The following is a 25001-nucleotide window of genomic DNA, read 5'->3' as shown; positions in this document are numbered from 1 at the left end:
CTTTTATGCCCCCATCTCCTACGATTTGCGACACTTTTACATCAAAATTTCCTCCCAAGACCTCATGTACCCCAAGTCGCTGGGTTCTCGTGGGTCTGAGTCTGCACAGTGTGACTGGACTTTATCTTGCCCTACGACTGTCATATGATATTGAGTATATCTCCCTTTGTGTTGTAGGACGTTGACTAATTTTATTTTTTCTTTCCCCTCCCCTTTTTTTTTTTTTTTTTTTTTTGTCTTTCCCCCTCCCATTATCGACTTCCCTGTGAGGTCACCAAGACAGCGGCCAGCCAGGGACGAGGACCACAAGAGGTGGAGGAGAATGAGGAAGAGGAAGGTGAGGTCAATCTCTTATTCATTTTTTATTCACTTATATTTTTAGGTGAGGATAATCTCCTCTCTCTCTCTCTCCTTGTTCAAGGTGCAGAGGTCATCTCAAACTATCACCAGCATTATTAAGCAGTCCATGAAAAGCCCCACAAGAGGCTTTTCAAACAGGCAAACTGAGGCGACAATACTTATAAAAACACAACCATTATTATCTAGAAATTGTAAACTTTTATCCGACTGACAATGGACTTTCAGGACGGTGGAGAGGCGGAAGAAGAGTGGAGGAGGAGGCTGTGTGGAGTGGTGGTGTGCTGGATGGAGACTTGACAACGGTATCTGGTGTGCTGGATGGAGCCTTGACAATGGTATCTGGTGTGCTGGATGGAGCCTTGACAACAGTATCTTCACACGCCTGCCAGAGGTATAGCGACTGATTGCTTTCGTTGTGTTCAAAGCTGCTTCACTAGATAGGATTATGGGAGAGAAGGGAAGGAAAGGGAGGAATTAGGAAGGGAATTTGAAGGGAAAGAAAGGAAAGAGAAGGGTAGGAAAGGAAAGAGAAGGGAAAGGAAGGAATTAGGAGAGTAGGGAAGGAAATGGAAAGAGAAGGGATAGGAAGGAAAGGAAAGAAGGGATAGGAAGGGAAGGAAAGAAAAGAAGAAATAGAATAGAAAGTAAGGAAAAAAAGAAAGGAAAATTATGAAACTGACCACTAACCTCCCTTTTCTTCCAGGACAACCAAGAAAAGAAGAAAGAAGAAGAGAAGGAAAAAGACAGAAGAGAAAAAGGCTGTCACACATACAGGAATTGCAGCATCAAGAGGAAAGATTCAGGTTATATATAAATTTAAAATGCAAAGAATATTTCACAGTGTAATATACCGGGTTACATTATTACGTGCATGTATGTACTATGTGATATGTTTACGCATCTGCGAAGGCGATATATTTAAACGCAACATCCCAGGTTATATATTTGTAAGTGTATGTACTGCGCGATATATTTTAAGCATAAGGTACCGGGTTATATCTGTAAGTGTATGTATGGCGATATATTTTTCTAAGCGTAATGTAATATTTAACTGGGTTATATATTTGTAAGTGTATGTAAGCGATATATTTTAAGCATAAGGTACCGGTTATATCTAAAAGTGTATGTATGAAGCGATATATTTATATTCTAAGCGTAATGTAATATTTCTGGGTTATATATCTGTAAGTGTATGTACGAAGCGATATATTTTAAGCGTAAGGTACTGGGTTATATCTGTAAGTGTATGTATGAAGCGATATATTTACGAATATTCTAAGCGTAATGTTTTGAGTTGAATATTCGTAAGAGTGTGTACTAATCTATATATTTCCATATCTACCATTGGGTTATATTTTGAGTACGTGCTATGGAAAAATACGTATGGCTATTGACAATATCTGCATGGGAAAATATTTAAGTGTATGTGTTAAGGTATATATTTACGTATCTACCGAGGGATAATATTTAAGGGTATGGACGAAGCGATATATTTACATAAAAGGATATATTTTAAGCATAAGGTATTGGGTTATATTTCTACGTATGTGTACTATGCTATATATATAACAACATCTATGGCTTCTGCATGGCAAATCTAACATCCTCTTCAACTATCCACATTAACCCTTTTGCTGCTGCTGCTATATTAACAACAACTATGGTTTCTGCATGACAATTTTTGCTGCTTCGGCTATTTACAATTTCCATGGATTTGAGTATTGAAACAAACAATTATTTATGGTTTCTGCATGACAATTTTTGCTGCTTCGGCTATTCATAATTTCCATGGATTTGAGTATTGTAACAAACAACTATATATGGTTTCTGCATGATAATTTTTGCTCCTACTCGCTCATCCGTTTCCGCTTCCTCTCGCAATAACCCGCAATGCTGCTCCGGCTATTGCTACGCATGTACTGCCCAGAACTTTAATCCACCCCAACTTCAGCATCTCCATTAAAGAGAAGCATAGACCAGGCAAGAGTCGTAGGAACTGGCACGAGCTATAAATAAAATTAAACTTATTTATGCCCCCATGTGTGTGGCAATGACCCAAACGATGAATATTCTGATCAATTATGGCAGAATTAGGCCAAACAAGAGTCATGCATCATGGCAGACGCGCTGTAAATAAAATCCACTTGCGTTGTTGCTCCTTGGGCTGCAGCAATGACCCGAACAATTAATTTCCTGACCAAGGATAAGAGGATTAGGCCTACAGGGGACACCTCTTGAAAAAAACGCACCATGACTTTTACCTCAAATCAAGGTGGTGTGGAAATAAAGTCAACACACGAATGCACACACAGTACCATACACCCCGTTATGCAGTGTCTCACCCATACAGGGACACACACATATGCGGTTGAGAGGGCTGATCCTCGACGATGTATGGTTGAATGTCCGCAGTACAGGTTGTACATAATGATTTCTGTACACATGTACGTAACAGGAAAAATGGTTGATTGGAATGCCTTCGTCCATTTCCAGAGGGCCAATTATTGATGACGTAAGGTTGTATGTCTGCAGTAAGGGCTACACGAAATGATTTCCATACACAAGCAATTATACGTAACAGGAAGACGAAGAATAAGATGTTTGTTTAAGGTCAAAAGGGCTGATTCTTGATGATGTATATGTCTAATGCATTCTCCCATACACTCCATGCTTGCAGGAAGGGTTACACGTAGTGATTTCTATACACAAACTAATATACATAATAGGAAAGTGAAGAATAAGGTTTGTATAAGGTCAAAAGGGCTGATTCTCGACGATGTATGTCTGTATTACATTCTTCCATACACTCCATGCTTGCAGGGAGGGTTATACGTAAGTTCATCTTTACACAAGGAATTATAAGTAACAGGAAAATAAAGAATGAGGTGTTTGTATAAGGTCGAAAGGGCTGATTCTCAACGATGTATGTCTATTGCATTCTTCCATAAACTCCATGCTTGCAGGAAGGGTTATATGTAAGTTCATCTATACACAAGGAATTATAGGTAACAGGAAAATAAAGAATGAGGTGTTTGTATAAGGTAGAAATGCCCGATTCTTGTTGATGTATGTCTGTATTGCATTATTTCATACACTCGATGTTTGCAGGAAGGGTTATACTTAATGATTGCACAAGCATTTATATGTAACAGGAAAATGAAGAATGAGGTGTTTGTATAAGGTAGAAATGCCTGATTCTCGATGATGTATGTCTGTATTGCATTATTTCATACACTTGATGCTTTTTTTTTTTTTTTTTTTTTTTTTACGTTGTTGCCTATTGCGCCGGTAGGCATCTTCCCGGTGGGGCCTGATGGTCGGCCCAAGGCTTCTTCCAGGTGGGGCCTGATGGTCGGCCCAGCCCGTTCTGGCGCAGGCGAGTGTTTATAGTGGCGCCATCTTGCATTGGCTCATGCTGCCCCCCGGAACTCGTACTTGATTCGCTTGGATGGCTTCCTCTAGAGTCTGGGTTGATGGGTGGTCTTCAGGACAGCATGTGGGTAGTTTTAAGCCACTCGGCGGTGACCGAAAAATCCGAGTGGTAGCGTGAGGATTCGAACCCGCGTCGTCCATCACGTGGCGAATGTGGGTCCAGTACGCTATCACTTCGGCCACCGCCTACCCTTGCAGGAAAGGTGATACTTCGTGATTGCACAAGCATTTATATGTAACAGGAAAATTAAGAATGAGGTGTTTTTAAGGTCGAAAGGGCTGATTCTCGACACTGTATGTCTGTATTGCATTCTCCTATACACTCCATGCTTGCAGGAAGGGTTATACATAATGATTTCTATACACAAGCAATTATATGTAACAGGAAAATGTAGAATGAGATGATTGTATAAGGACGAAAGGGGTGATTCTCGAAGGTGTATGTTTGTATTGTATTCTTCCATAAACTCCATGCTTGCAGGAAGGGTTATATGTAAGTTCATCTATACACAAGGAATTATAAGTAACAGGAAAATAAAGAATGAGGTGTTTGTATAAGGTAGAAATGCCCGATTCTCTATGATGTATGTCTGTATTACATTCTTCCATAAACTCCATGCTTGCAGGGAGGGTTATATGTAATGATTTCTATACACAAGCAATTATATGTAACAGGAAAATGTAGAATGAGATGATTGTATAAGGACGAAAGGGGTGATTCTCGAAGATGTATTGCATTCTTTCATACACTCCATGCCTGCAGGAAGGGTTATATGTAATGATTCATATACAAGCATTTATATGTAACAGGAAAATGAAGAATGAGGTGTTTGTATAAGGTTGAAAGGGGTTATTCTTGAAGATGTGTCTCTATTGCATTCTTTCGTACATTCCATGCTTGCAGGAAGGGTTATACGCAACGATTTATATACACAACAGGAAAATGAAGAATGAGGTGTTTGTATAAGGTTGAAAGGGGTTATTCTTGAAGATGTATCTCTATTGCATTCTTTCATACACTCCATGCTTGCAGGAAGGGTTATATGTAATGATTCATATACAAGCATTTATATGTAACAGGAAAATGAAGAATGAGGTGTTTGTATAAGGCTGAAAGGGGTTATTCTTGAAGATGTGTGTCTCTTGCATTCTTTCGTACATTCCATGCTTGCAGGAAGTGTTATGCACAATGATTTATATACACAACAGGAAAATGAAGAATGAGGTTTGTATAAGGTTGAAAGGGGTTATTCTCGAAGATGTGTCTATTGCATTCTCCCATACACTCCAAGCTTCCAGAAAGGCTGATGTTATAACTCCCTTCTCAGTTATTTCCCTTCCCAATCATTTATTTCCCTTTCATGGTTATTTCCCTTTATAGTTGTTTCCCTTAAATGGTTAAGTGCCCCAATTATTTCCCTTTCATGGTTATTTCCCTTTATAATTATTTCCCTTTCATGGTTATTTCCCTTTATAATTATTTCCCTTCTATGGTTATATAAGTGCCCCAATTATTTCCCTTCTATGGTTAAGTGCCCCAATTATTTCCCTTTCATGGTTATTTCCCTTTATAATTATTTCCCTTTTATGGATAAGTGCCCCAATCATTTCCCTTTCATGGTTATTTCCCTTTATAATTATTTCCCTTCTTTGGTTAAGTGCCCCAATTATTTCCCTTTATAATATTTCCCTTCTATGGTTAAGTGCCCCAATTATTTCCCTTCACAGTTATTTCCCTTCACGGTTACTTCCCTTCACGGTTACTTCCCTTCACAGTTATTTCCCTTCACGGTTATTTCCCTTCACGATGATCCCTTTCACAGTTATTTCCCTTCACGGTTACTTCCCTTTCACAATTATTTCCCTTCACGGTACGTTACTTCCCTTTCACAATTATTTCCCTTCACGGTTACTTAATTCCCTCACAGTTATTTCCCTTCACGGTACGTTACTTCCCTTTCACAATTATTTCCCTTCACGGTTACTTAATTCCCTCTCACAGTTATTTCCCTTCACGGTACGTTACTTCCCTTTCACAATTATTTCCCTTCACGGTTACTTAATTCCCTCTCAGTTATTTTCCTTCACGGTACGTTATACTTCCCTTTCACAATTATTTCCCTTCACAATTATTTCCTTTCACGGTTACTTCCCTCTCACAGTTATTTCCCTCCACGGTACGTTACTTCCCTTTCACAATTATTTCCCTTCACGGTAACTTCCCTCTCACAGTTATTTCCCTTCACGGTTACCCTTTCACAGTTATAATTTCCTTTTCACAGTTATTTCCCTTCACAATTATTTCAATCAATCAATCCCTTTCACAGTTATTTCCCTTCTTAGTTATTTCCCTTCCCAGTTATTTCCCTTTCACAGTTATTTCCCTTCACAGTTATTTCCCTTCACGGTTATATATTTTTCTTTCCCATTTATTTCCCTTTAATTCCTATATATTTTTCCCTTCCTAATTATTTCCCTTCCGTGGATAAGTGCCCCGTTAATTTACTTCCTATCCCAATTATTTCCCTTCCCTCCCATCCGAATTATTTCCCTTCCCAACTATTTCGATCCCCAATTTAAAATAATGGAAAATATTAGTCTGTCCACCATGGCCGGCCCGGAGACCCTATATATAGTTCTAAGGGGAATAAAACTGATAATATTAATAGGTCAATGTCGTGCTGTGTGACGTATATAATCAAAGAAATAATGTTCAATAATACTAAGGGAATACTTAGTCTCGTGGGCCGCCTCCATCCCGCGCCCCGTCAGACTATTCTACTAATTATAACTTTTTAGTTTTCTCATTAACGGCAAAAAAATATATATGGCAACATTCACCTCAGAAGGAAAATTGGAGTATATGCTGGTATCTTTATTTCCTTTCATGCAATTATCTCCCCAATTATATTTCCCTTCCTAGTTATTTTCCCACTATAGTTAAACGTCCCAGATATTTCCTTTCACAGTTATTTCCCTTTCCAATTATTTCTCTACATTTATTTCCCTTTCCAGTTATTTCCCTCCAATCCATGGCCGCCCAGGAGACCCTATATATAGTTCTAAGGGTCATAAAAGAACAACCATAATGGACCACAGAACAATGGCGTGCTGTGCGTAATAACGTTTAATAATGGCCACAGCAAAATATTTTAGTCCCGTGGTGGTCCGCCATCCCGCCTTTGGTCCGTGTTGACAGGGTCCATCACGGGTCCATGGTGGCCGGGTGTCCCCTTCATGCCCCGTTCCCCCTCCATGCCTCTGCCGAGGTGACCCGCGCCTAGCCGGGGCGGCGCGCGGGGTCACAGGGATGCCAGGAGCTCTGTGACAGGCCTCAGCGGGCGCCATGAGCTCCTTCTCGGGCAAAATTAAGGAGTTTCCACAAATCTCCGTGGATAGATTTGACGGACGGAACTTAGCCAGCACCGCCTACTTCCTCAGCCACGCACACTCAGGTACGGGGCAGCCTTGGGACGGGGCGCGGGATGCTGGCGGGGCTGGACACGGAAATGCTGGTCTTCGGGACGGGGCAAGGTTATGGGGCAGCCTTGGGTCGGGGCTCCAGTATTGCTGGCGGGGCGGGAAACAGGGATGCTGGTCTTTGGGACGGGGCAAGGTTATGGGGCAGCCCTAGATCGGGGCACGGGGCTGTGGAGGGCGGGGCGCTCTGATGCTGGTCTTTGTGACGGGTCATGGTTATGGGGCAGTCTTGGGGCGGGGCGCGGGGCTGTGGGGGCGGGGCAGGACATGGGATAAGAACATAAGGAGACTGCAAGAGGCCTAATGGCCTACACAAGGCAGCTCCAGATTCCCCCCCACTACCACCTGTCATCCTCGTCCATGTAGCTATCCAGTCTACTCTTAAAACAAGCTATCGTCCCAGCACTCACTATGTGATTGCCGAGTTTATTCCATTCCCCCACCACCCTACTACTAAACCAATGCTTGCCTATTTCCTGCCTAAATCTATACTTTTCTAATTTAAATCCATTACTGTGTGTTCTATCCTGCTAGCTAATTCTCAGTACTTTACTTATATCACCTTTGTTGTAACCCTTGACCTATTTGAACACTTCTATCAGATCTCCCCGCACTCTTTGTCTTTCTAGTGAATGTAAGTTGAGATGTTTCAGCCCCTGAATCATCTTGGTCATCCTCCTCTGAACTGATTCTAGCAAGTTGATGTCCATTCTGTAGTGTGGGCACCAGAACTGGACAGCATAATCTAAGTGTGGCCTAACTAATGCTAAATAGAGTCTGAGGATGACCTCTGCACTCTTGTTGGTTACCATCCTGTTAATAAAGCCTAATACCCTGTTAGCCCTATTCCTCGCACTAATACATTGCTTCCTTAGGATGCTGGTCTTTGAAACAGGGCAAGGATATGGGGCAGCCTTGGGTTGGGGCGCGGGGATGCTGGCGGGGCACTTGAGGTCGAGACCTAGTGGTTATGGGGCAGTCTTGGGTCGGGGCGTGGGGGATGAAAGGGGCAGGGCAGGGCAGAGTCGTGATGCTGGCGGGGCACTGAGATGCTGATCTGTTGGGGTGGGGCCTAGTAGTCATGGGGCAGCTGTGGGCCAGGGCATGAAAACTGTGGTGTTTGTTTGGTGAAGGGGGCGGGGCGGGGCATTTCGGGGTATGGTGTTTGTTATAGGGCAGAGTTTTGGGACGGGGCAAAGAGAATGTTTTTTTGTGGGGGGCAGCATTGGTATGGGGGGTGGAAGGGGGCGGGGCAGCTCTTGGTATGGGGCTAGAGGGGTGAATTTATGTATGGGTTTTTAGGGGGCACTGATTATTTTTATTATTATTATTATTATTTTTATTATTAGTGGAACCGCTTTGGGGCAGGGAACACCTTATATATTATTTTCCCCTATTGTCATTATTATTACTATTATTATTATTAGTAGTAGTAGTAGTGATAGTAATTTTTGTCCTTGAGCTGTTTCCTTCACTGTAAAAAAATAAAATAAATAAATAATAAAATAAATAAGTCCCTGTTCCTTGCCCCCAGACCACATGGTCGGCCTGAGCTCGCCGCAGTTCCTGGACCACCTGGAGAGCAACAGCGGCGTCTATCTCTACTGCTCCTCCATCACCGCTCGCTTCCTGCAGGCCTCCATCCGCCACCGCCCGCTGGACCCCTTCGTGCGGCCGCTGCCCCATGAGGAGTCCGTCAAGATCACGGTGCCCAATGTCGCGGAGGAGGCCAGCCACCAGCTCTGTGTTACCCTCATACCTGCGGGACACTGCCCAGGCTCGGTCATGTACGTAAAATATAGTTAGAGTAAAGAATAATAGCCAAGAAATAGTATTAGAATAGTTTGATAATTACACACACACACACACACAAATATATACATACCCACCCCATACCCTTCGCTCCATCACCCGTGCTCTCAGGTTCCTGTTCGAGGGGCGTGGTGGAACGGTCCTCTACACGGGTGACTTCCGCACCAGCGTGGGTGACGTGGAGCGCATCCGTTCGCTCCACAACACTGACGGAACGGTGAAGACGGTTGACTCGCTCCACATTGACACCACGTTCTGCCACCGCGACATCCTCCACTTCCCGACGAGAGAGGAGAGCGCGGCGGCCATCGGGGACTTGGTGGAGGAGTGGCTGGCGCGCGGCAACAACCACTTGATCCACCTAGTGTGTCCCGGTGAGGGGGGTTGGATTCCCTTTTGTGTGTTGGTAGATTTAGGATTCGATTTCTCAGAACGAGTTTGGATTCCTTTGTTTCTTAATGTATTTATGAGTTTAGGATTCGATTGCAAGATAGAGTTTTTGATTTAGTGCTCTGGTGAATGGGTTTGGATTCCTTCATCTATTGGTTAGTTTAGTATTCAATTGTTAGACAGAGTTTTTGATTTAGTGGTGAATGGGTTTGGATTCCTTCATCTGTTGGTTAGTTTAGGATTCACTTGCAAGGGATTCTTATTTTTATTGTGAATAGTGAAGAGTAGGTTCAGATTCTTTAATGTATTAGTGTGATCATCAGTTTAGGATTCTACGGCAAGCTAGAGTAGGTTTCGACTCCTTCATATATTACCGTGTACATCAACCTAGGATTCAACCACACTTCCCCCCTCCCTCAATACCCCACTAACCCTGCCCCCTCCCCCCCCCCAGCCAAGTATGGGTACGAGTATGTGTACCGAAGCCTACACGAGCGCTTTGGGATGCGAGTTCACGTGTCACGCTGGAAGTACCGAATGTACGACACTGTACCGGAGATTCAGGACGCCCTCACGCCTGATGCTACCGAGACCTGGGTCCATGCCTGCGACTGGACGGTGAGCAGTATTATTAGTAGTAATAGTAATAGTAAATTTTGTAAGCAACCAAATGATATATATGTAAAATTGACGATATAAGAAGTAGAGTAGTAGTAGGTCAGGTCAGGCCATCAATCAACACTCCCCCAACACGTTCTTGACCCCCTAACAGATCAACGAGGTGGAGGAGGGTGAGGGGGGTGACCACCCAGCCGTACGTCAGCTTCCGTGTCGCTGCGTTCCCTTCGGAGTGGACACGGCGCCCAGCATACGTGTCATACGGCCCTCGGCAATGTTCTATACGGTCTATCAGTCTGCTAAGGTGTGTGTGTGTGTGTGTGTGTGTTTTGTATGTTTAATTTTGTAAGTGAAGGTTATTCTTATTATGGACATTTTTCTTCTTCCTTTTCTATTTCTTTATCATAATCTTTCTCCTCTTCCTTCTTCTCCCCCTCTTCCTCCCTTTCTTAATCTTTCTCCTCCTCCTTCTCATCTTCCTCCTCCTCCTAATCCTCCTCCTTAACCCCACACCACAGGAGGTCAAGCAGGTCGTGAGGGACGGAAGCTTCTGCCGAGTGCTGCTGTCCATGCACGCCTCCTGCTCCGAAGTTCTTGATCTCGTCTCGTACCTCAGGCCACGGAAGGTGTACCCCAATGTCATACCTACCAACTCAACCCGCGAGGAGGTGAGTGCGGTTGACCGGTTGACTGGTGCAGGGGACTGGGTGGGTGGGTGGTTGACTGGTAGGCTATAGAGGTCAGGTTAAGTTCAGGGTATCCTCAAACACATGATAGCCAGCACCTTCTGGTATAAATCAACATTATATATGAATTTTCTGAGTCAAGACGTATAGTAACTTGAACATCTTACAGGCTGAGTGACTGACAGTGACTTAAAGACAGACTGAGTGAGTAATAAACTAACTGGCTGACTGGCAGAATCACCTGAAGGCTGACTGAGCTTAGTGACAGACTGACAGAATCACTTGAAGGCTGACTGAGTGATTAATAAAGTAACTGGCTGAGTGACAGACTGACAGAATCACTTGAAGGCTGACTGATTGATTAATAAAGTAACTGGCTGAGTGACAGACTGACAGAATCACTTGAAGGCTGACTGAGTGATTAATAAAGTAACTGGCTGAGTGACAGACTGACAGAATCACTTGAAGGCTGACTGAGTGATTAATAAAGTAACTGGCTGAGTGACAGACTGAAAGAATCACTTGAAGGCTGACTGATTGATTAATGAACTAACTGGCTGAGTGACAGAGTGACAGAATCACTTGAAGGCTGACTGAGTGATTAATGAACTAACTGGCTGAGTGACAGAGTGGCTCACTGACTTTCTAACTGTTTGAGTGCTTGCTGTGCTTCCTTCCCCCAGGTGCTGAAGCTGCTGCACGAGGCTCTGAACCGCTCCGGCGACCACTACAGCATTGAGTACGGCGGCGCCCAGCAGCGTCGATCACTGGGCTCCTTCAAGCGTCAGCTACAGAGCAACGAGAGCAGCAGCAGCAGCACCCTGGAGGCCGTCATGTACGACGGCTTCCTGGCCTCCCCCTCCAAGCGCCGCCGCCACAGTGACAGCAATGTGACCCTGGTGCTGCCCACGCCCCGCGGCAACATGAAGGGCTCCCTGAGCCTGGAGGGGGAGGCCCAGCGCTGCGAGACAAACACGGCCGCCTCAAACACCACCGCCAACGCTGCCACACCGGGGCCATCGCCGGGGCCGTCACTGGAGTGGGTCGACCCGTACTCACCCTCCCCAACCTCCCCCAGGTCATCGCCGTACAAGTTCCCCGACATCCCCACGGCGGGGCAGGAGGACGGCCCAGGGCTGAGACCAAACTGCCCCGTGCGTGTCAACCTCACGGCAAGGATGGAGAGTGACGGTAGTGGTGGGCGGCAGGTGATAGTGAAGGCGCGTGTGCCCAATGTGGGTCCTGGTCTTGGCCTGGGGTCTGGGGGGTCGCAGATGTCAGTGGACGGCGATGTGGAGGATGACACGGATTCCCACTCGGTGATCAGCTTCGTCAAGACCAGCCAGGACAGCATCGAACTGGCATCTGTGTTCTCCGAGGAGGCGCGAGAGAGCCCCGGCCCCGCCTCGGGTGTGTGCGTGGAGCGCCCCGCATCCTCGGCGGGTGTGGCGGGTGAGAGCGCCATGAAGCGTAGCCGCAAGCTGTGGTACACTCACAAACACTTCAGTACGCCAGTTCACGACGACCCTGAGAAGACTCTTAAGACCGAGCCCAAGCCGCCGCTGGGACCTCGCTCCTCCTCCCTGCCCCTGCCGTCACCCCGCCATGCCTCCCCACCGCTCTCCCCTGGCCCCGCGCTGCCCCTCATCACCGTGTCCTCCCCATCTGACCCCGCCAGCGCTGAGTCACAGGTGTCGGACGAGACGAGTGTGACCGCCATTCTCAGCAACTCGGATCTTGATGTCATGTCGGTTGACGTTGACCCAGACCCGCCACAGCCACCAGACCGCCCCTCCGTCATCTGTGGCCCTGCAGTGGGGGCAGGGGTGGGGGTGGCTCCGAGGGGTGAGGGAGGCGATGGTGCGGATTTTGAGGATCTGTTGCTGCGCTCCCGTCGCGGCGATGAGCGCACGTCCTGCCTCAAGACCACCCGACGGAGGGACAACGAGGTGGAGGTCGTCACCTTAGACCAGCAGACACTCTGAGACCCTATGCTCCTCCTCCTCCTCCTAACTCCTTTTCTTTGTTTTTTCTTCTATTTTGCTTCCTCCCTCCCCCATTTAATTTCCTTTTCCCTCTCTTTCTTCTCTCCTCCCCTTTCCTCCTCCTCCTTCCCTTCCCTAGCACCCAGATTTCCAGATTCATTCCTCCTCCTCCTCCTCCAGTTCCTTCTACTTTTCCTCTTTTCCTCCTCCTCCTCCCTGTTCCCACATTCCCAGATCCATTCCATCGTACGAAGACTCGTAACCAACTCGTAAACTTCAGCTTCCCAACCATTCCTTATGACCCGACACTGACCACACCACCGAGACAGTGCCGAGAGTGCCAGTGAGTGCCAGTGCCACGCCCCCAAGAGACAAGAGCCTGTGTGTGTTTGTGTGTGTGTTGGGGAGCGACGCACAGGAGAGGGTCATTACCGAGGTAGGTAGGAGGGCAGTTCACGTACTTATCGTCGTCATCATCAGCTACCTAGGACTTGGTTCGGCCGGAAGTGTTGGTGTGTTTGTGTGTTTGTCCGTTTGTTTGTTTGTACGTGTGTGTGTGTGTGTGTGGTGTTTGTTAGTCTGTACGTGCTCGCCCTTCCTTCCTTCCTTCTAGCCTGGTAAAGAAATGATTTTGTCTGGTGAGCTGAGGTGCCGGAAAGTGGACTGTTTTTGTAATAAAGATTATTTTTTGTTTATTTATATTTCATTATCTTTTTCTTTCTTCTTGGTCATTGCTTTTGCTTACAGCTTTTATTTATGCTTAGTGTTGGAGAAACAAAGCAAAACACAACAAAGAGAATGCCTTGCAGTGGCCAGGGAGGGGCAGCAGGTGGGGTTATCCATCTGATAAAAGGTCCACCTTCTCAGAAAGTCAGAATGAAAAACTTGGACAAAAGTCAGTTTTTCATTTTTCATTGAAGGAAATGCTCCAGAAATGTCAATGTTTCATAATCCTGATTCCCCCCCCAACCCCAGGTGATTTGTCTTGCTCTGCTCTCCAGCTGCCCATTTTTCTCCCCCCCCTTTTTCCCAGTGTGTGCACGGCCCTGGGTGAAGAACTAAGTGTTGAAGGAAGGAAGCACAGTGTGAGAGTGTACAGGCTGTCAAAAACCCGTGCCATGATGTACCTTGTGTGGGCAGCAGCAGTAGTGGCCCAGGGAAGGGAGGGAGGGAGGGAGGGAGGGTGTTGGTAATTCCTCCTTGCACAAAATAATTATTGAGCAAAGTAGCAAAAAAGAGAATTTATTATTGACCAGTATTTCAGATTTATTCATTATTTTTTTATTATTTCAAGTGTGTGTGTGTGAGAGAGAGAGAGAGAGTGCAAGAGAGATAGTTGTTTTATTCAATGCATGTATGTTTGTGTGTGTGTGTGTGTGTGTGTTTCCATATTTATAAGGGTCTCAAAAACCAACATGCAGAGAAATTCAAGTTTGTTTTTGTGTGTGTATATATATCTTCGTATGTGTGTGTGTATGTACGTCTGTGTGCGTGCATGTGTGTGTGTGTGTGTGTAGCTTTTGGGGCGGCCATTGAAGGTAATTTTTTTCCCATAGGCCGTTGTTCGCAGCACCGGAGGTTTGTCTGTCTGTCTGCATTAGGGTAAGACTTAATTCGTTTGTTCGCGCGTACCGTTCGACTCAGCGATAGTGCCGAGAGGAAAAAGTTGCCCTGGAAAGCCTTGCCGAGGAATATAGAAATCATAGTATTATAATTATTACTTCTACTACTATTATTATTATTATTATTATTATTATTATTGTAGTGTCACTCCAAATTACGTTAAACCGGTCGATTCAGTTCCGATTAATGTCAAACTTCAGTCGGTTCAGTTCCGATTAATGTCAAACTTCAGTCAATTCAGTTCTGATTAATGTTAAACTTTGGTTGATTCAGTTCTGATTAATGTCAAACTTCAGTCGATTCAGTTCCGATTTACGTCAAACTTTGCTTGATTTAATTTTGAAATATTCCGATTTATGTTAAACTTTGGTCAATTAATTTATTTTATTTCTGTGAGTCTTCAGTGTATATGTAACCCTTTATTTTGACTCTCTAACTCATAATTTATTCTTCGGTGCAGTTTTTCCGAGACATTATTTCCCTCGGCTACGATCGCTGGCCGAGCCGAGACGAGGTGGGTACGCGTGGACCTCCGAGCCTCCCATTACTTTGCATTGGACGCTAGTCGGGACGTACTACTCGAGTATGTACTTTAAAGAGGATTACATAGTCTATTTACTACCTTAATAATATATATATATAACAATAATGAATCGGTGAGCAAAACTTTCCAAATTACTATTAGACGAATTACTATTAAATTTTAAGGGCAGCGGCGCACGAGGGGACTTTCCGGCACGTGTTTTTCGATGTGTTGTACCGGGAGTGACTCTGGGTTGTGGTGTGACCTCCTCCCGCCTGTGACTTGAACGCTCTCAGGAGTGGAGGAGCAAAAGGCTTGTTACTCATATCTGCAGCTATTTTTCCTCTCTCTCCCTTGGATATTTACTTCTCTCTTGGATATTCTCTTCTTCCCCTGTTTTTTCTGTGTCTTGCTTTATTTTGGTCTATTCTTCCACCTTCTCTTTTCTTCGGATGTTTATTTACCTTATTCCAAACTCTGTAGCGGCATCTCTTCTGTTCTTTCTTTTCACCTGGATATTTATTTCTCTCTAAACCCAATCTATTCTGTTCTTTCTTCTGTCCTTCTGTTTTCCCTCTTTCTGCATCTCTGCTTTATTCTTCTAGCCATTTCTTTCTTTCTGATGTTTATTTACCTTATTCCAAACCATCGGCATCTCTCTTTCTGCACCTGTTCTGTTCTCTCCCTCTGATATTTACCTTATTCTACTCTATTTGCAACTGTTCTGTTCTTTCTGCATGTCCTGTTCTTCTCCCTCTCTGCTTATGTCCTCCTTTCTTTCTCTGCATCTCTTATAGTTTCTCTCATTCTGCATGTTTTAATCTCTTGAATACTTACCTTACCAACATCTATATTCCCTATATTAAAACTCCCACCAGCCAAAAACTGCTAAATCCTCTTGAAAAAAACATTTCTTGCATCCAATAGAGCCTTTAATGCCCCTGAAAAAGACACTACCCTGGGCAAAACCACCTCCAGTTAGCTTGAACATCTTTGGTACCTTTCTCGGAGTCCAATACTGATTATAATGTACCTGAAATCACTTCGGCATGGACAGAACAGCCTTAATCTGATACCTTTCTGGTTCTAACGTACCTGAAATCGCTTGGGCCTGGACGTAACCACCTCAAAAACACGCCCGTCGGAGAGTTCCCTCGCGTGCTGTTGCCGCAGGGAAGGGTCGAGGATTTAATGTCTTCAGTACAGTATTATAAGAGTTGTATCGCTGCTTGTTCATAATGTAGATAAATACTATTACAATGTACAGTGCAGTGAGTGGTGTATCACAGGCTGTAAAGTAAACCATTGCTAAATTTAAAACCATGTCTATTTGCCCATATGATCTTTAGCCTGTAAGTCATGTATATATGTCTAATGTAGTGTAATAGTAATGTATAACTAGTAATAATAGTAGTAGAAGAAGCCCAAGAAGCAACCAGAAACAACCAAGAACTCCACCAACCAAGCAAGGACGTAACCAAATCAAACCCGACAGGACATTCACTCGATCTTTCTTTATTTCCATCAACACAACCTCCTCTAGAAGCACTTGGGGATGGGGCGTCCGTAGGTGATGCGGTCCCTCTTCATGTTCTTCTTCTTGTTGTGGGAGAGGTAAGGGAACTTGATCTTGGAATTGTGGAACTGTGTGGTCAGCGGGCGACGGCACTTCCCGCTGGACACGGTTTCGACACGCATGATCTGGGAACGGAAGGGAGGTATGGGGTGAGCTGTAAGGGGTGACTTAAGACTGAGAGGGATGTGATGGGGTGAGCTGGGAGGTGCGTAAGGAGTGACTCAGGACTTGTGGAAGGACGTAAGGGGTGACTTGGGACTGGGGGAAAGGGTGTAAGGGGTGAAATAAGAGATAGGGTGATGGGGTGAGCTGAAACATTATTATTACTCTGTGGCAATCTTGATTCACTCCACAGGGGAATGTTTAGCCCCTGTGGAGGCGACAAGCAGCCTGGTGATTTGATCTTGCAACATGACAGGTCAGCGACACCCATTTATGGTGACCCTGGGTTAGTGTGTGCAGAATGGGACACACACACACACACACACAGAGGGAGAGAATGTGCGGAATAGGGTATCACACATGCACACACAGAGGTAGACACACACACATGTCTATTATTCTCTCTAAAACCTAGTACAGCTTAGCCTAGCATTACATCATCTTATATAACAAAACCCATCATAGCCAGATCTCTCTCTCTCACATTTCTTTCTTAATTCTTTTCTAACTTTTTCAATCATTACTCTTTGTTTTTGCATTGTTTCTCTCTCTCTTCCCCCATAACCCCATACCCAGACAGGACCCATCTCTCACCTGGATGGAGTGTGCCCGTGCCCTGTGCCTGGCCCCCATGTCCCTGTAGCACTGGGTGACAGCGCCGGACACAGTCAAGTCACGGTATTCCCGGTACATGTTGTGAGTGCCGGAGCGGGAATCGTAGCGAAGCCAGATGCCGATGTTCTTGACCACCTGAGGCTTGCGCTCCACCACCTGGGAACAGGAGGAGTAGAGGTGAGAAGGAGGAAGGGTAGATGTAGGTTGTAGTAATAGCAAATGTACTAGTTATAGTTGTAGTAACAGTTTAAGTAGGTTAGTATCTTACAGTAATAGTAGTAGTAAGAGGTTAAGTTTCAGACAGAGGAAGAGGAGATGAAGGTTGCAGGAACTTACAATCCTTTTATTTTTTATGATAAAATATGTGTTATTTTATTTCTAGGAAAGCATCTCTCTTAATTATATAAGTGTTAGTACTTATAATTCTTCTTTTCTTGTGTTAAAATACTTATTATTCTTTTATTATTGACAGCAAAAAACTTCTCTTGTGAATGCAAATACTAGGGAAGGGAAGGGAAGGGGAGGAGAGGAATAGGAAAAGAAAGGAAGGAAAAACTTATATGTTGTCCAATAATTCAGGAAATACCAATGTACTGTATGTATGTGTGTGTGTACATAAATCCACTCACCAGCTTGATAGATACGATCTCTCCGCTGGCCTTCTTCATCTTCTTGAGCTTAGACAAGAAGTACCAGAAGCGGGACTTTGCCGTCACTCTGTCCGGTGCGAAGATCCTCATCTTGTACAGCTGGGGCTCGGGGTCGCTGTCCGAGGGCAGCTTGCGCCCTATTACGCTGTACTCCTTAAGCTGTGGGGAGGGAGGGCAAGGTTAGGGCCAACAGTAGGTCAATAGGGAACAGAAGAGAGGAAGAGGAGAAGGAAGAGAGCGACAGAGAGAACGTAATGTAAAGTTCTTTAATTTTCTAAATCGAGTTAAAAATAATGAGTTAGTGTCAGAATTAGGGTTGATTAATGTTCTATTCTGGCAATGCTTCTTTGTATATATGGAAAAACAATGAACAGAAAAATAAAGATATAAGAAAAAAGAATTATAATGAAGATATTTATATACGAAAAAACTGTCATTGGAAAGGAAATACTGCGTCTACATCAATAACAGCAGTCATTGTTATAGTAAGGGTGACAGTATTGGTTGTGGCAGTCTTGATTCACTCCGGACGGGAATAATTAGCCCCTGCGGAGGCGACAAGTGGCCTGGTGTTCTGATCTCCGCAACCCAGGGCTGGGCAACACCCTGTGGTAGAGAGGCCCCTTGGTGGTGTTCAGGAATAGCTACAGCAGGTCTAGTTAGCTTAGGGTACTTCACTAATAATATTGATAATTGCAGTAACTAACTATTATTTTTTTATTATTTATTTATTATCTGTGCCTGCGAATATGAGTTACTTTATGGGAAAGTTGGAAAGTTTCGTTTAGTCGGCGCAACATCTGTGGTCACACGCCGGAGAGAGACAGGAGGGGAAGGAATTATAGGAGAAGGGAACAGATCCCAGGAGACGGGACACAACCCCTGATTAATACCTGGAACCCATTCACTGCTGGGTGGACAGGGGCGTAGGGTATCGGAAAAGCCGCCCAAATTTTTCCACTCCACCTGGGAATCGAACCCGGGCTCTCTCGGTTGTGAGCCGAGTGTGCTAACCACTGCACCACGAAGCCCCACTTTATGGGAAACTTTATATGCTGTCCAATACTGAGGAAATTACTTATCAATGTTGTATGTGTAATTCACAACCACAGCCTGATCACGTGTTGGACTCGAAATTGTGTGTGTGTGTGTGTGCGCCTGGGCGACACCCTGAGGTAGTGAGGCCCCTGGGGGAGTACAAGCATTTTTAAACATGTAATAACTGGTTCACTTTCACCAATTTTCGCTCCCTCAAAGACAGGGTTGGTGGAGGTGTTATGTGGTGATGTTACGTGGTGTGGTGATGAGCGATGAAGGTATGTGGTGTGGTACTGAGCGGTGATGATGGTGATGTAATGTGGTGAGGTGATGAGCAGAGGTGATTGTGATGTTGTGGTGATGAGCGATGATGAAGTTATATGGTGATTATGATGTTATGTGGTGTGGTGATGAGCGGTGGTGACGGTGTGGTGGTACTGATGTTAAATGATGAGTGGTGTGGTAGTGGTGATGAGCGGTGGTGGAGGTGAGCGGGGGCCAGCATCCCGCAACCCTTCAAACACCACCTCATTAATCCAAAAAAATCTCCATCATCCTCCCTTAAACAACCCTTAAATGCAGTGCCACGGGTGCCACCATCACTGCACTATATGTCACCGCCCCTAAAAGACGCCATGACTCCCCCTTGTGCCTTAAATAATGAAAATAATTAAAACTTTTCCGCCATCCCTCCTCCACTACCCCTTGTAAACACCGCCACACCGTCACCTTATTTAACCTCTCACGCCTATGTTTAAGTCCACAGGTGACATTAATCAATATGTACCGATGGAATGAGACTGTATATATATGTCTGCGGTAATATAGTGGCGCTGCGGGGTCAAAAACTCGTAAAATCGTGAAAAATATGAGACTCACCAAGCCAGAAGCCTTCATGGTGGCGGCTCACGAGGGAAGAAAGACTGACCTCCTCGGGGCTCTCGCGCTCTTCACAAAACCCATAAACACTCACTCACTAGTTCATCATATTTATGGCGATTACTAACTTAAATTACTTGGAAAAAATATTATATAGAGGAAGAAGCTTTGTTACGCCCATTAGACAGTATAATAAGCAAGTAGTATGGAAGTAATGTGGATGCAATTTCACAAAACCCAAAAACGCTCCCTATTTTTATTTACCCGTGGTGATTATCAACTTAAATTACTTGGAAAAAATAATATAGAGAGGAAGAAGCTTATTATTACGCCCTTAGACAGTATGATACGCAAGTTATATGGATGAAATTTCACAAAGCTCATAAACACTCACTATTTCATCTTATTATGGCGATTGTCAACTTAAATTACGTGGAAAAAATATTATATATAGAGGAAAAAGCTTTATTACACCCCCATAATACCCATGTCTTCTAAATATAACCTCACAAAACCCATAAACACTAACTAATTATACTTATTTGGGCTTATTTTTGGCGATTATCAACTTAAATTACGTGGAAAAAATACTATATAGAGGAAGAAGCTCTTTTTCACCTGTAGAGACGGGAGTTCTATGGCTACAAGAATGACTAATTAACGTGCTGTTATAATTAGTGGTTTCATCAATTATTATAAGTGAATATCGTTATTAGTGTGGGGGCAAAATATTTCCAGGGTGACTTTCTTCAATATATGAGTGTGTGTACCCGGGAATCGAACTTGGACCACCGGGATGCAAGTTGAAACCCACTAACCACTGAGCCAGGAGATTAAAAATATAAGATAAATGAAGAAATAAAGAAATGGAAGAGCATAAAGACACCTTTTTGACCTTGGACAGAGAGGAAGAAGAAAAAATAACTGTTCTAAGTACTGCGATTTAGTCGAGGTGGTCACAAGCAACGTTGCCAGATTGTCGTACTCAGCCGCCTATGTTTGCCAATTTCCGACCCCAAAACTGCCTCCTCGACCCTAATAACTGACTTCATATATAGTTATCGTTAAAATGGTTAATTATTGGTGTTTATTGGCAATAGCTATGCCTCAGAAACCAGTAAATACGAGGCTCTGAATACGATAGTTTAGTCCTGGTGGTCACAAGAGGAAGAAGAGGAGACCACGGCAGCAACATTGGAACCTCAAGATGGCAGCGGCTGAGCGGCACATGATGACCTCTTGACAGCTGACACGCCTGACCTCGGGCCCTGACAGCTGACCAGACACGTAAGGAAGGACATGGGGACACATACACATATTATTTTAGTGCCAGGAGTGCCTCTGACGGCCATGGTGATACACTCCCAAACAGCTGATGCATGGCTACCCGACCTTATTTTGGGGTTTTCTGGTTGATTTTTGGTTGATTGTGGTTGAATTTTGGTGTTTTGGAGATGGTTGTGTTATGGTGGAGTGGCTGTCTTCGTCCCGTCTTCCGCTTCTCAGTTTCGTTTTTTGGTTGAATTTTCTTATTTTTCTAATTTCTGGTGGAATTTTGCTTGATTTTGGTTGATTTTTGGTGTTTTTGAGATGGTTGTGTATTGGTGGAGTGGCTGTCTTCGTCCCGTCTTCCCTGTCTCGTTTTTTTTATATTTTTGGTTGAATTTTCTTACTTTTCTCATTTTTGGTTGATTTTGGTTGATTTTTGGTGTTTTTGAGATGGTTGTGTATTGGTGGAGTGGCTGTCTTCGTCCCGTCTTCCCTGTCTCGATTTGGGTTTTGGGTTGAATTTTCTTATTTTTCTCATTTTTGGTAGATTCTTGGTTGAATTTGGTTGATTTTCAGTGTTTTTGAGATGGTTGTGTATTGGTGGAGTGGCTGTCTTCGTCCCGTCTTCCCCATCTCGATTTGGGTTTTGGGTTGAATTTTCTAATATTTCTCATTTTTGGTAGATTTTTGGTTGAATTTGGGTGATTTTTGGTGTGGTTGAGATGGTTGCCCACCCTTGTCCTGTCTTCCCCTGTCACCTCCTCCTCCTCCTCCTTCTCTTCTCCTCCTCCTCCTCTCCTCTTCCTCTTCCTCTTCCTCCTCCTCTTCTTCATGTCAGTGCAAGGCAGGTGTCATATGGCCTGAGCATCCTTCCTCCTCCTCCTCTTTTCTCTTCCTCTTCCTCCTCCTCCTCCTCCTCTTCTTCGTGTCAGTGCAAGGTGGTTATCATAATATGGCCTAAGCATCCTTCTTCTTCCTCATCTTCCTCCTCCTCTTCCTTCATAATCTTCTTCAATGGGACTCCACAGATAAATAGATAGATAATTTGTTGACCAAGAAAGCATTATAAGAAGGTAGAAAGCATGGAGGAAGAGAGGGAGGAAAGGAGGGAGAGAGAGAGTTGTGGTCACTTCCCATGAACTTTGACCCTGTGTGTGTGTGTGTGTGTGTGTGTGTATGTGTGACCCAGTTAGTAGAGCAATATTACCAGTGTGTGTGTGTTTGTGTGTGTGTGTGTGTGTGTGTGTGTGTATTGATAATAATAATAATGAAATAGAATAAAATATAAATTATTCAGAGTTCATCACCACTCACCACCATATTCTATCTGTCTTTACCTTAGTTTTAGAGACATCACCACCACCTCATCACCACTCAACACCACTTGCCACCACCTCATCACCACCAAATATTTCTCTTTCACTCCACATTCAAGGGACCCAATCACCACTTATTCATCACCATATTCCAGTCTTTCCCTCAGTGTTTAAAAGACCTCATCACCACCACCACCACATCACCATTCTTATACTGTCATCACCACTCATTCAACACCATATTCCAGTCTTTTCCTCAGCGTTTAAAAGACTCCATCATCACCACCACCACCACTATCACCATATCTATACTATCATTATTTCTGTATTTTCACCACCACCACCTCACCACCACTCACCACCCACCCCCACAGAGTTCAACCAACCCACCATCACCACCAGCAGACCCCATCAACCAACCCACCACCGTACCACCAAAAATATCTACCCCACAGAGTTCAACCAACCCACCATCACCACCAGCAGACCCCATCAACCAACCTATCACCATACCACCACCTCACCACCAAAAATATCTACCCCACAGAGTTCAACCAACCCACCATCACCACCAGCAGACCCCATCAACCAACCCACCACCGTACCACCACCTCACCACCAAAAATATCTACCCCACAGAGTTCAACCAACCCACCATCACCACCAGCAGACCCCATCAACCAACCCACCACTGTACCACCACCACCACCACCGCCACCACCACAGCGATGGAGCCCCAGATGCTACAGGGACTCTGGGCTCCTGACAACCAGCAACAGCATAGCCGGGCACTCGAGTACCTCCAGCGCCTACGGGAGAGTGCCGACGGGTGGCAGATATGCGCGGCGACACTCACCAATGGCGGCATCTCCCTCGACGAAAAGATTAAGTTTGTGAGCCTGCAGGTTATGGAGCACTATGCCAGAACGCGGTACATAGCGGCACTCCAAGATGAACAGGCTCTCCTACGTCAACACCTCTCGCAGTGGATGACGGCACTCTGCATGGCACCTGAGCCGGAGAAGGTCAGTGCCATGTATCTGAAGCTTATGATTTATTTCTCTTGTCTTTGCTCAGTTAACGTAAATGATAGGCACTGTAAGCCCACTCCTATCCTTGCTTTATTGTTATATTAGGTTAGTTATATTATTAGTAAGGGAGGTTAAGTTTGAGAGATGCAGGGGAAGGGTAGATGAAGGTTACGGTTGGTTATAGTAATATTAACCGTGTAGCAGCGACAGGCCAAATTTGTGGCTTTACCGTGTAGCAGCGACGGGCCAAATTTGTGGCTTTACCGTGTAGCAGCGACGGGCCAAATTTGTGGCTTTACCGTGTAGCAGCGACGGGCCAAATTTGTGCCATGATTTAAACCCCCCAAAATAGATGATACATAATCTGATCACAAATGCTTTGATATATATTATGAAATGGTTTGTGTGAGGGGTGATTTTTTCTCATTTTTCTCGCTTGGAGGGACCATTAAGAAACACGATCCCCGCTGTTACCACCAGGTTAAGGAAAGCTACCAGTAATATTAGGGTAGTTATGTTACTCGTAAGGGAAACTTATAAATAACACTCAGAGATGACTCTAAACCTTGCACCAAACTTACACCTGATCCCCTCTTTGTTATCTTAGTTATTCTTAATAAATACAAGCTTTTTTATCTGTTTCTTCTTTAAATCAGTCAATTGTTTTTAATTTTTCTTAGCTATTCAAGTCTCATTTTATTCTGGGCATCATTAGGGGCTATTATTAAACTCCTCTTATAACTGATTCCTTTCTGACTGTTCTCTTTACCTAAATAATAAATACTGTAAGCATCAACCCCAAACCTTGCCTTATTAAACTTACTTTCCATTACTTAACCTGATGTCTAATTCCCCTTGTGTTCAGTAACTTAACCTAAATAAAACCTGCAGGCTCCAATGAAATGCCAGAATTTGCTCTTTTCTATTCTCCCACACGACCACCGCATGTAACGAAACACACGAGAAATTAATCCAGACAAGGAAAGGTTTGCCGGCGCTGGGGATCGAGCCCGTGACCAGCATAACGGGAGAGCCATTCCTTTACCAGTCTGCCAAAGAGGTGCCCCCCTGGCTAAGTGGGTTATGGGAGGCTCACCCATCAGGCAAGTCAGCACTACACCAACACTAAACCTTACTATAATCAAACTCACACCTCCTCCTATGTCATCCGTCCCTTAGGTCTTCATCCAGAACAAGACGGCCCAGCTAATGGCCCTGGTGTTTGTGGTGGACTACCCCGAGCGCTGGCCAACGTTCATGGCTGACGTGCTCTCGACATTGCGTACTGGACCCAACGCTGTCGACTTGTACCTCAGACTGCTCCTGGCCATTGACACAGAGGTTGGTAGTAGTGGTTGTAGTAGTAGTAGTAGTAGTAGTAGTGTGTGAGTGAGAGAGGGAAGTAGGGAGGGAGAGGAAGAGGGAGGGAGAGAAAGGCCCCTCTCTTCCCTTCCCTTCCCATCCTTACCCTTCCCATCCCTTCCCTTCCCTTTCCTTCCCTTTCCAATTCCTCCCCTTCCCTTCCCATCCCATGCCATCCCTTCCCTTCCCTACCC

At 44.7% G+C, this 25001-nt stretch overlaps 3 protein-coding genes and 1 long non-coding RNA gene across 4 annotated transcripts in view; 3 read left to right on the top strand and 1 right to left on the bottom strand.

Annotated features, from left to right (window-relative positions):
• The first annotated feature begins 224 nt into the window (after positions 1-224).
• Positions 225-1186, top strand: LOC127010247 (uncharacterized). Its single transcript, XR_007762994.1, has 3 exons — positions 225-337; positions 586-751; positions 1064-1186. It is a non-coding gene; the product is annotated as an uncharacterized LOC127010247 (long non-coding RNA).
• Positions 1187-6949: 5763 nt separating this feature from the next.
• LOC127010128 (protein artemis-like) lies at positions 6950-13458 on the top strand. Its single transcript, XM_050883973.1, has 7 exons — positions 6950-7247; positions 8807-9059; positions 9196-9458; positions 9929-10092; positions 10247-10396; positions 10611-10760; positions 11462-13458. The coding sequence occupies exons 1-7, from the start codon at positions 7139-7141 to the stop codon at positions 12761-12763; spliced, it is 2391 nt and encodes a 796-aa protein (XP_050739930.1). The 5' UTR covers positions 6950-7138; the 3' UTR covers positions 12764-13458.
• A 2950-nt stretch (positions 13459-16408) lies between these two features.
• LOC127010129 (60S ribosomal protein L18a-like) lies at positions 16409-19981 on the bottom strand. The gene is made up of 4 exons (XM_050883974.1): positions 19830-19981; positions 17892-18071; positions 17242-17418; positions 16409-16610 (listed from the first exon to the last, which is right to left on the bottom strand). Exons 1-4 carry the CDS (start codon positions 19845-19847, stop codon positions 16449-16451), a joined length of 537 nt encoding a protein of 178 aa, XP_050739931.1. The 5' UTR covers positions 19848-19981; the 3' UTR covers positions 16409-16448.
• Positions 19982-20953: 972 nt separating this feature from the next.
• The window catches only part of LOC127010226 (exportin-T-like), a 14923-nt gene continuing 10875 nt past the window's right edge, over positions 20954-25001 (top strand). Inside the window, exons 1-3 of the mRNA XM_050884104.1 lie at positions 20954-21116; positions 23054-23439; positions 24625-24786. Coding sequence (XP_050740061.1) covers positions 23143-23439; positions 24625-24786 — 459 coding nt within the window. The 5' untranslated portion in view covers positions 20954-21116; positions 23054-23142. The remainder of the gene's footprint in view (positions 21117-23053; positions 23440-24624; positions 24787-25001) is intronic.

This window comes from Eriocheir sinensis, chromosome 42 (genome assembly GCF_024679095.1).
Source record: "Eriocheir sinensis breed Jianghai 21 chromosome 42, ASM2467909v1, whole genome shotgun sequence".
Lineage (NCBI taxonomy): Eukaryota > Metazoa > Arthropoda > Malacostraca > Decapoda > Varunidae > Eriocheir > Eriocheir sinensis.
This window is presented reverse-complemented; position numbering and strand designations above follow the sequence as displayed.